The sequence below is a fragment of the Carassius auratus genome, chromosome 2 (assembly GCF_003368295.1).
Source record: "Carassius auratus strain Wakin chromosome 2, ASM336829v1, whole genome shotgun sequence".
Lineage (NCBI taxonomy): Eukaryota > Metazoa > Chordata > Actinopteri > Cypriniformes > Cyprinidae > Carassius > Carassius auratus.
The window spans coordinates 14,189,644-14,201,502 of record NC_039244.1 but is presented as its reverse complement, the minus strand read 5'-3'; the positions used below and the strand labels follow the sequence as shown (position 1 = coordinate 14,201,502).

Here is an 11,859-nt window from a genome sequence, read left to right as displayed (position 1 = left end):
AAATAATAATTTTTAAAGATGTATAACTTTCATAAAGAATATAATTTTGTCTCATTTAAAGAAAACCGTACTTACGTTTTTTCAAGTATCTTCACTAAGACAGTGCTATTAATACATTATATCTGCTTTTTTGTTCTCACATTTAATATTTACATTAATACATAAAAAATGATTGGGTATGATGACAGGCGTTTTTTGTCTTATTGAGTGATTATGTCATACTTTTTTCGATAAAATGAAATAAACTGGTACATTTATGTCTATATATATATATATAGATATATATACATATAAAAACTGTTTAAAACTGTAGCTGTGTGGCATTTTTGTCCAGTGTCTCAAGATGGATTTGTATTAATGTATGTATCCCGCCACACAATCGCGCGTGGACTGTACCTCTGATGTTTCGAGTCGTAGATTGGCTTAAATGCTAGTTTAATGAGGTTTGAAGAAGCCGCAAGACAACGGTCACGTGCCTCCAATCCGCTCACTGAGGCTGAGCATCGCAGCTGATATAAACCTGTGAGAAACGGATCCTTACCGAGTGGTTGACTCCCCACATCAGGACGCTGAGTAGCGGGTCGCTGGCCCGAAACAGCTTCACCTTCTGAGACACGAAATGTTTCTTCTTGTATTTGCTGGCGATGGATGAAGCGAGGTTGTTAGCTGCAGAGGCCATGTTTAGCGAGCAGGCTCGGATCAATCAAATCCCTCTCCGCGCGTGGCTCTTTGGCGAGGTCTTGACACGAGCTGTTCACAATCAGCAGCGCTCCGCCGGATCTCGACATGCAATGTGTCCCTTACGTTATTTAATGCATCGCGTTCATGCATCCCTCTGCAAACGAACGGTGAAAAACTCTATCCACCAGCTAACTGCTAGCCGTCTTTTGATAGCTTATATTACACCACCCCGACATAAAAAAAGGTGTGTCGCCTCATTTAAATCATGGCGGAAACCCGTTAACTATCGTTATTATGGTACGACCACTTACGAATCTCTCAGTGCGAACGTAACTAATAAAAAACAGCAAAATACTAAAAAGAAACGACCGCTGTCCTGCTTAAGTCAAGCCCCGACGAAGACTGGGCATCTGAAGACATCCACCGCGCCTGAATGCAGCAGCTGGATCGGGCTCGAGCTCTGCTGCCTCAGTCTCTGACAGCTCCGCTTTAGATCAGCTCTGCACGTTGACACATAAATCTTGTGGTTCACGTAACGTTATTGGTCTGGCGCCACTCTCGGGTAGATACAGCTACGGCAGGCATGATGAAATCAATCTATTAGTTCACTCATCTCGAGTATTGTTTTGGTCAGTAATATATATGGTTTTCAGGCTTCAACGTTAAAAATATATAAATAAAGCTGTCTAAACAAGACATCAGCAGTCTCACCCTGTGCAAAAACCGAATCCTCTGAGAAGAGATGTCGCCGAGGACGTAAAACCAATTAATTCTATATGCTACCGCGTACCTGCGGCGTAAACAGCGTGGGTGTATAATCTAAATTATTGTCGGATTATAATGCAAATGTGTCTAAAACCTCTTCTATGCTTGTTATCTTTTCCGGGAAAGCTTGTATTTTATGCAGATAAAGCTCAAGGCCTTTGACAAAAATGTTAGGAAGACCACATTTAATCAAAATTCAGCCTACAGAATATTTAATGAACTGCGCTAGTGATTGTCCCCATTATTAAAGTTGGCAAAGCACTTTTTGACTTACGTTTTTAGGCTATACCATGGCATATATCTTTTATATACTTACTAGATAGAAAGATATAGTCAATTGTCTTCTTAATCATGAGCCATTTACTTTCAGAATGTAAAGACGTTTTCTCAGAGGCGCATCTTTCGGTGTTCTACTGCCCTCTTTAGGCAGTACGATGCCATCGATCCTCAAAGACCGCTACATCATATAAATGACCGAGATGCGATGTTATTCATGACTCTTTAGTCTATGTCTGATGTGTTGAGAGAAACTAAACAACGCACAAAACGAAACCAAAATACATTACAAGAATCAAGCAAACCATTTGTCAAGATCGATAACAAAATACCATAAAGATGATATTAAATTAAATCTAAAACGTGTCACACCTTACAAAGCCTGACTCTTAATTTAGACCAATTTGTTTTGCTCTTTTTGGCTCATTGTGCATGTACAGAATAGCCAAATCCTCCCCGCGGTCCGTGTTTGATTGCTGCTCCAACAGTCTCAGTGGGTGATGTTTGTTGAAATCTCACGCATCTTTGCTCCGCTCCCTCACTGCGAGACCAGCAGCACGCTCATAAACACTCGCGAGCCACGCGAATTTAAAAGCCCTGCGACATAAACTCATCACATGCTCGAGCAAGTCTCACACATCTGAGATATTTTACAAGAAGTTGGTGGATTATCGGAGTAACTGGGGAAGTTATGCTTTTTCCCGTGACCATCGCAAAAGCTTAAAAATGAATCCTCATTGCGCGCGCTGTGGGAAAATCGTCTACGCAACAGAGAAAGTGAACTGCCTGGACAAGGTATATTTTCTTACTTCCGACGCTTGTAACTAAAAATGTATACATGCTTGTGTATAACGTTATTTAACAGATATCGCTCATGGATTGAGCTTTATGTGCAGTTTGCATCTCTCTATATTTGACAGTATTGGCACAAAGGATGCTTCCATTGTGAGGTGTGTAAAATGACCCTCAACATGAACAACTACAAGGGATATGAGAAGAAGCCCTACTGCAACGCGTATGATAATGCCAAAAATACTACTTTATGAATCAATTGCACGTTCATATAGGCTACATTGGTAATTTGTTGTTATATGGGAAATGTTAAACATAGAATAAATGATTACCAGTAACCTGAATTGTATTTATTTGATAGAATGTAAATATGGTAGGGACCAAAAGCACAAAATGATTCACTTTCTTTCTCCAAAAAGGCACTATCCAAAACAGACCTTTACAATTGTGACAGACACCCCTGAGAACCTGCGGCTGAGACAGCAAAGTGAGCTCCAAAGTCAGGTACGATCACTTGTTCACTATGTACTCTGTAAATTACATGATTGTGAAAATGCTTTTCTAAATCTAAAGGGGGTATAAGTAGGGTAGGGTACTGATATTTGTTGCTATTGAGACATTTCAAAGGGAGGAGACAATGGCTTACAGCCGCGTGAGTGTTTGTGTTGCCAGCGAGGGACTGGGTGTGATACTCTGAGGTCAGCACAGAGAAAAGCAGGGCAGCTGTCTTCTCCGTGGTGCCCTGGCCGATCCCTTCAGGTTCTCCACCTGGCAGCCCAAAGGATCCTGCCAATTCCACACTGTGGCCTAATCCTGGCATTATGAAAGGAAATCTAGCCATTTCTTTCTGAAAGATCGGTCGCCAAGCTGTGAAAATAGATTTTGTGTAGGCTACATGCATACGCACAATTTCACATTACCAATCAGTCTGCTTGTAGCCATGTGACGGTATAAAATTGTAATATTGTGATAATTGCTGAAGCTTTTATGACAGTACACTGTTTTGTCACGATATTGAAATGTTGCAAATAAGTTTTTCTTATAAGAAAATAAAGAACTGAACATTTAAAAACAATGTGCGCACGCCTCATTGATGCAGCATACAGCGGTGTTGTGCATTTTAATAAGTTCATGGGGACCATATTCTTAAAATGCATTCAAAAAAAATATAATTTGTAATAAATCATTTCTGAATTGCCCACGATAACCAAATCGTGCATGTTTTTTATAGTGATATCCCATATCGTATTTCGTATTATCTAATCTGCTGCATTTAATATTGCTCATATTTTGTGTTAGGGGTTTAAAAAAAAAAAAAAAAAGCTCAAATCTTGACTAGTTTTAAAATTGTCAGAAGAAGCAACCATCCTGAACTCTCTTACAACCGCATAGGAACACACTTAAAATTTCTCAGAACACCATACCAACTCCCTGGTAAAATGGTTTTCTTGTTCTACAGGTCAAGTACAGGAAGGATTTTGAACAGAGCAAGGGTCGGGGGCTCAAATTTGTCTTGGACACTCCAGAGCTACAGAGACTGAGGAAGGCCCAGGATCAGATCAGTAATGTATGCTGGAAAATGCAGAAAAACTAATTTAGCCAAATGGAAAAAAAATTTAATTTGATAAATTAGTGTACTGACCGATCCTGGATTTATTTGATCAAAAATACAGTGAAAAAATTATATTGTTAAATATTATTACAATATTACAGTGTAACAATAATTGTTTTGTATTTTAAATTTATTCCTGGGATGCAAAGCTGAATTTTCAGCATCATTACTCCACTCTTCAGTATCACATGATTCTTCAGAAATCATTTTAATATGCTGATTTGCCGATAAATCTCTGACCCCAAACCTGGAGCATTAGTGTAAACATAACACTAACATGTAGATTTGCATGAAACGGATGCCATCTCCATTCTTGCAGGCAAAGTATCATAAGGATTTTGAGGTGTCAGGTTTGCATGGGGTCACTCAGGGGACCCGTGGGTCGTACCTGGTACGGGCTCAGATGACACCTAACCATGAGACGGTGGGGAACAGCACACACAAGGGTGTCCATCAGTACATCATGGAGATGGATCGAAGACCTGGCGTCATTGTGGGTAAGTTCTCTAACGCAAGATGCTCAAACCTGGTGATGCACCCTAAAAAAGTAAAAAAAAAAAAGTTTAAAACCTGAATCAAAATATCAATACTACAACTGTAAGAAAAATATTACTATTGGAGACAGATCATCTTGATTGTTGTTTTAGCACCTGTTCTCCCTGGTGCATACTATCCCAGTGGCCACAGCCGGGGACACAGCTACATGCATCAGACCAGCATGCATTCACTGAGGTCAGTGCAGCTGAGGTCACAACACATGGGCTTGGTGAGTTCTCATTTTCCTGCAATAATATGTAGCGTCTATACCCTGCTTCATGTTTCTTTTTGAATAAAATGTATTCATTCATGTAAAATACTTACTTTTAATGCATAAAAACATGGTCATCAGACGGTGTACAGGGCCCTGTATGACTACACAGCGCAGGATTACGATGAGGTGTCATTCCGGGATGGTGACATCATACAGAATGTGCAGCCCATTGATGAAGGCTGGATGTATGGAACGGTGCAGCGGACGGGAAAGTCTGGTATGCTGCCTGCTAACTATGTAGAGGGCGTTCGCTAGCTGTTCTTTTACTGAACCACATATTTGAATTGTCATTAAAGGGTTAGTTCACCCAAAAAAGAAAATTAGCCCATACATTACTTCCCTTGAAGTCATCCTAGGTGTATGTGACTTTCTTTTTTCATACGAATCCCGTCAGTTATTAATCAATATTTTAAGCTGTTTGATGTCACTCAGCGGGTGTTGCACTCCATCGGTTCATGAGAAGTTTAATAAAAATCACATCCATTAAAAAAAAAAAAAAAAAAGTGTCTCGCATGTGACGAACAGATGCGTTTTTGTAAGAAAAACAACCATATTCAAATAGTAATGATCACTTTAATCTAGCTTGTGCTCTCTTTTGTAAACCAGAAGCAGTTCCAGGGGAATGATGTATGAGGTCAGTGGTGCGCATGCGCCGATGAGTTTCGTGAAAACCAATGTTTGTTAACAGGAGCAAAATGAAACCAGTCTCCTTTTTGGTTTATATCGAAATACTCCCAAAAATTTTTTCATATCCTCGTTTTCTACTTCTAATTAGTTACCACTGTTTTGTTTTTATCTCGCCACTGAGTAATTTATGGCATAATTTTAATTTTTGGCTGAACTAACCCTTTAAATGGTACAGGTACAGCTCTATTTTAATAGTGAAAATTGTTCCATTGTTTATAATGTTTTATTTCTTATTTTGTTATTCTGAACGTCCAGTGTAAGTGTATGTACTCTACTGTTCAAAAGTTTGTTGTCTGTAAGCTTTATTATTATTTATTTTTTAATGATTACTTTTATTCAGCAAGGAGGAATTCATTTGATGAAAAGTGACAGTAAAGACATATACATTGCTGTAAAACATTTCTGTCTTGATCTTTTTAAAATTTCTATACATAAAAAAAGTCCTAAAAATAAAATAAAAAACCCTTCACACCAGCACAACCGTTTTCAACATTGTAAATAAAAAATAAAATTCAGCTTTACATCACCGGAATATTACATTTTAAAATATTCAAATAGAAAAGTTATTTTAAATGCTTTTCACTGTAATTTTTATCAAATAAATGCAGCCTTGGTGAGCAAAAGAGGCTTCTTTCAAAAACTTCAAAATCTCTTGCGACCCAGACTTTGGAAAGGTATTGTATGTTGATGTAATAATTTTCTACCAACATGGTATTTACTTTGAAATAAATGTTAAATGTACAAAATGTATAGAGGATTGTCAAGAGGATTTTACCACTTAAATATGAAAGAGAGCATTATTTTTTAACAGCATGTTGCCTTGTAAAACATGAATGTGTAAACCGTTCTGCACAATGTAAATGAAATGTTCCACTACAACCAAAACTGCATTAAAACATGACATATCTTACCCACTGTCACCATTCAAGCAATTTGACGAGAAAAAAAAATTACGTTTATTAAAAATACTTCTTAATAAACATTTCAAAAACAATTACACATGATGCTGATATCAGGTATTTATAATTGTTAAGGGACTGACATTTCATCAACAAATCTCAGCTTCAGTACTGGAGCCATCACTCATCATGTAGCATCTCTACTATAATCTGAACCAGATTCATTTTCCTTTCTTCATTTGGGCAACCTTCTCCTTTCGCTTTTTTACGTGCTTTGGCATTTTCTTTTTTCTTTTCTCCCTCTGAGCTTCTTTAACCAATTTCTTTCTTTCCTGAAAGACAGAAATACCAACTTATTCTCACAATCCACGGACACAATTCATGTGTGGCACCATTTTCAGTTCCCCATTAGGTACCTTTCTGTCAATTTGTGTTTCCTCAGGGTGGCTGTCACCCTCCCCTTCTGACTTCTCCTCATCATCTTCATCCTCCTCCTCTCCCTCAGAGCTTGAACTATTATCCTTGGTTGAGTCTTCCAGTATCGAGGGTACCTGTCAAATAACAGCAACAGCATTTTAAATCTGACTTCTCAGTCATTGTGCTTGAGTTTGGCGATGACTGTTATTTATATTCTCTGCCTTAATCCTCCCACATGCCGAGCAGGCAAAGACAATTCCAAAGAGACCCAGTGTACGCATTTAAAGCAAAAACAAGTCTTGACCACATAAGGTGTCTTAAAACCTAACGCTTAATCATTAATGCACCAAATGGTCATCTTAAAAACAAAAACAGCATTCTCCTCACCATTTGCACACCAGAAAGGTCCTTCCTGAGGCCTGTCACTGTCTGGTAGAGGATCTGTATTGAAAAAAATAGATCATTTCAACCTAATAGCTCTCGGAGCATTGGTTCAGTATTTCTGATTTAAGGCAGTGAGACGTACATTGTCAGAACTTGTGTCCTCCGAAGCCTCCTCCTTTTTCTTCAACATTGAGTCCACATCCCTCTCGTAATGAGTGACTTCATTAAGTGTGCGTGGAATGTAGGCTTTCTTAAACACCTGTTTTGAGACAGATCCACACAAACACCCATAAACGATGACTTTTCAGATTTCTGTACTATATATGGGGTTTAAAAAAAATTATCTACTTGTATGATTTCTTGAAATAAAATACAAAAAACAGAGTGTACAAATGTCTCTACAATGACTATAAACGGACAAACTGGTATATTAAGGGTTTATATATTTATTTTAGTATTACAATATTAGCAAGTGTTTACCAGTGTTATTTTAGTATTATTTATGTACTATTATAGTATTTATCAATACTTGTAATTAGCTTTATTTTTTAGTTTTAGTACTTCAACTTTGGTTAGTCGCCAAGATATTTGCCAACATTTCAAGTTTTTGTTTTTTCTAGGTTCAATTTGTGAAGTTCTAGTTTTCCATCTAATACTTATACTTTATTTCAGCCTTATTTCAATTCATGAAAAATGATTTCTAATAGCTTTAGATTTAGTCAATAACAACAACACTGGCTTTTACTCTACAGAAGTGTTCACAAAGAGCAATATATGACTATTTGAACTATTTTAAAGCAGGGCAAAACCAAAAAGAAAAAAACTATCAAATTTAACATTGACATTCAATGACATTTGACATTCGATGTCATTTCCATTACTTTTTCAGGACTGAAAATACTATTTAAAATTTTAACTAAAGTGTAAACGCTGGTATTCTGAACAGGGATGCAAATATTGAGAAATGTTCAAAATGAGTGCACCTCCTCATCAACTTTGTCCTGATTGGATCTTTCCTCTGCAGTTCTTTCAGATGCGATCTCCATTGCCTGCAGGTAAACCACAAACACTAAAAACAACCACAACAACACTGCAATAAATTTATATACCCAATCACATCAAGCTTGTCAGAATGCACAAAAAGCCTGTTGATAAGATCACTGCAACTCACTGACCTTGTCCAGGTACTCACTGATGTTGTCACTTGTGATGGAGGGGTCCGTGATGAACTCAAACAGCTCACGGACAGTCATAACAGCAACATCATGCTTCTGGAAAAAGTCTGAGAGAACCAAACAAATTAATTAAAATATTTGTTGACATGAATATTAATATCTTATCCTATTCAAGGCTGCACATTACCATTGACATTGCTGCAATCTTTGCGAAGAAACTCTAAAGCATGTGGGTGGTCGTGCTCAACGGACTGAGAGACGTCAATAATATAAGCACCTCCGTTATGATACCTGTACACCAGAACACAGCAGTGCTTAATGTTTTTCTACACTTTCCACTGATCACAGAACAACTGAACATCAACAACCATTAACTGATGCTTAAAAGCCTTGTGTACAAAACAGAAAGTCCGCTTACAGGATATTGAACTCGCTGAGGTCAGCATGGACCAGGCGAGCTTCATTGTACATTATTCTCATATCCTGGATGATCTGTAGATAGAGTTCCCGGGATTTGGATTCGGACAGGACGGCGTTCTTCAGCAGAGGGGCGGGCCTGGGGAATACACCAATAAGATCAAAAGATCATGAGTCTGGATTGTCATTTAGGAATGTGTTGAGAACTCTGAAACACTGCCATGTTTTGATCAGTCGCTGAGATGTATAGGTGCATGTGTAAATGGTAAAAAGGTAAATGCCCACGTACATGTCATCTCGACCAATGAAGCTCATGACAAGGACGTGACTCCGCAACATGATGGGCTCTGGACATGGAATCTGTGCAGTCTGTAGTCTGGAGAAAAATGGATCTGCATTAGAGACAAAAACCGTAATAAAATATGTTTATGAAAAAAAAAAAGTAGTAATAATCCTAATAACATTCACCTGATCAAGTTTCTCATTTCCTTCTCAGCCCAAGTGCGCACCATTTTCCTGGGATTGCCCTTGCAATAGCCATGGCGGAACCTAAATTTGATTGGACATAGAAATTTGCTGTTTAATGACACCCATCAATAAGACTAAATAGGACAAAATGCCTGAACAAAGACATCTGTCTTACCTGAATTCCCCGCTGACATATTTATCTCGGTCTTTGAATAATAGAATTGATGTTTTGTATATTTTGATGGCTCTGCTTTCTCCTTTTGCAGTAGTTGCATGGTAGACATTTGCCTGTGGTACAAAACGCAGGAGATAAAAAAGAAATTGCCAAAGAAAAAAAAGCAATATTAGTTCATAGTAAAATGACTGATATAAACACAAGATCTCAAGTGTACCAAAAATATAGCAATTGAAAATAGTATTCTATTCAACCCGACAAACCAGGGTTATACTAGTTAACTAAAATATTTGTGAAAAAAAGTTAATTTATAAAAACGTTAAAACATTTTTTTATAATAAAACATTTTAAAAATAAATGTAATAAATTATAAATGCATTTTTTCATTTTCAACTTCAAGTGCTAAAATAACAAAGAATAAATGAACTAAAACCCATAAATAGATCAATGACACTAAAATAATCTTGCCTCTTTGCCTGTGCTGATACAGCCATTGATCTCTGAAAAGACGCCTCTGCTGAGCATTTTAAAGAGAATCATACGAGTACGGGGGTCCAAAACCTGCACAGTCACATTAAAATATCCCACTGAACAATGCATCAACTACAACACTGGAGCTTAAGTGAAATAGTCACAAACAAATCTTGAGCAAACAACACACCTGTTCAACAGTAGCTCTGTCTGATTTGTCCTTTACTCGAAAACTGCAGAAAAAGTGAATGCAGTTTTAAGATGAAAAGAGTTCAACTTGAACGGAAATCATGTCTGTAACTAAAAATTTTTTTACTAACTAACTAACAATACTTTTTGTTCATTTAAAAGATGAAATAAAATATAAACATGATGAATAGACGAATTTAATTACTAAAATTAAATAAAAAATAAAAAGCTAAATATAAATATAAAAGAACACTAATAAAAACAACAAAAGCACATAATAAAATTACTAAAGCTAAAACTAAAAAATATATACAAATAAAATCTAGTTCAAACTACTGTCAAATACTATTATAGTATAAAGTAAAATAAGATAACATACGTGTCTGATTCCCTCTGCTTTTGCATCACAGTGACTTTATTGATCACTGAATCAGCATAGCTCAGTCTATCTGTCAAACATAGAGACTTAAATAAGAAAAAGCACAACTTTTTAAATCAGAAAAAGGAAAGCTTTTAGCTCATTTTCTCAATATAATTTTTGATTTATTAATAATAAGCTTACCGAGGTTTATTTTGTTTTCAAATTTCCTCAGGACCTTGTCTGATGGAGTGGACATTTTTAACGACTTATTATTAGAATTTTGACGATTAGCCTGGTGAAAAAAAAAACAATATCAATGGCAACATAAACAATATCATTGAATATATATATATATATATATATATATATATATATATATATATATATATATATATATAAACATTTTCTTAAGAAACAATCATTATACAAAAACACACAAGAAACGACTATAGAACTGATCCTCCATAATAAATACCTGAGGATTATTCCCAGCCCTCATTGCAGTGTAGCGTTTTGTGAAGTCTCCTCCTCCTGATACATTCCAGTCCCATTCATCGTCATCTTCCTCATCCTCATAATCTTCATCATCATAGTCCTCCTCATTTTCGGAGGTCTGTAAAGTGACTTCATGGAGTCGCTTCTCCATAGAGGGCTTGTCAGGGACGTGATTGAGTTCAGACTCACTGTCAAATACCACACATGGTGTAAACAACACATTTAGCTTTTGTTACCCAAAATGTATTATTATTATTATTTTTATTTGCTGGTATAATTAATCAAATGAGTCACAATAATTCCAATTTGCCTCTATGAAGATATGAAACCTATCCTGTCATAATAAACATACGGCTACCATACAGGATACATATCACTCATCTATGTATGTTTGTTCTCTAATATAGACCAGTGGCTGGTAACGTTACACATACAATTTTGGTGTGTATACAAGTATATTGTTGTTTATCATACCTTCGCGTCTCCTCTGCGTCATCAAACTGCCCTTCCACAACCTGATACATCGCGTTGCTCGAATTTTAAATGTAAAAAAAAATATGTCGGAATCCTTAAAATATATCTCAACAAAAAAAGAGAGAATGACCTGACCCAACACCATCAAAACACGTTTCCATTCCAACAGCACGGCGCACGCACCCCAGTGACTTCTTACTTCCGGCAACGTGGGTAAGAGTCCTGCGAAGGCTCAAAAGAGCGAACTCGTTACTAGAAGGCTAATCATCCATTACTGTTTTTTTACTTCATAAAGATATACTGCTGATAT

General features: G+C 36.8%; 3 protein-coding genes across 4 annotated transcripts in view; 1 reads left to right on the top strand and 2 right to left on the bottom strand.

The window, feature by feature from the left end:
• The window catches only part of LOC113116785 (phosphatidylinositol 5-phosphate 4-kinase type-2 alpha-like), a 15,425-nt gene extending 14,244 nt beyond the window's left edge, over positions 1–1,181 (bottom strand). The window contains exon 1 of one of the 2 annotated variants that reach the window (XM_026285117.1): positions 542–1,181. In XM_026285117.1, the coding sequence (XP_026140902.1) occupies positions 542–679 (138 nt within the window). In that variant the 5' untranslated portion in view covers positions 680–1,181. The remainder of the gene's footprint in view (positions 1–541) is intronic. The other variant, XM_026285111.1, reaches the window with a different exon arrangement.
• A 1,079-nt stretch (positions 1,182–2,260) lies between these two features.
• Positions 2,261–6,544, top strand: LOC113116798 (LIM zinc-binding domain-containing Nebulette-like). The gene is made up of 7 exons (XM_026285122.1): positions 2,261–2,517; positions 2,643–2,737; positions 2,934–3,018; positions 3,974–4,081; positions 4,446–4,623; positions 4,774–4,892; positions 5,016–6,544. The coding sequence occupies exons 1-7, from the start codon at positions 2,449–2,451 to the stop codon at positions 5,190–5,192; spliced, it is 831 nt and encodes a 276-aa protein (XP_026140907.1). The 5' UTR covers positions 2,261–2,448; the 3' UTR covers positions 5,193–6,544.
• Positions 6,541–11,772, bottom strand: LOC113116777 (serine/threonine-protein kinase RIO1). Its single transcript, XM_026285106.1, has 17 exons — positions 11,550–11,772; positions 11,056–11,263; positions 10,782–10,872; positions 10,599–10,668; positions 10,221–10,263; positions 10,028–10,120; positions 9,560–9,672; positions 9,385–9,465; positions 9,206–9,292; positions 8,918–9,055; positions 8,687–8,790; positions 8,500–8,606; positions 8,308–8,373; positions 7,467–7,583; positions 7,328–7,381; positions 6,940–7,074; positions 6,541–6,855 (listed from the first exon to the last, which is right to left on the bottom strand). Exons 1-17 carry the CDS (start codon positions 11,597–11,599, stop codon positions 6,745–6,747), a joined length of 1,668 nt encoding a protein of 555 aa, XP_026140891.1. The 5' UTR covers positions 11,600–11,772; the 3' UTR covers positions 6,541–6,744.
• Between the last annotated feature and the right edge of the window lie 87 nt (positions 11,773–11,859).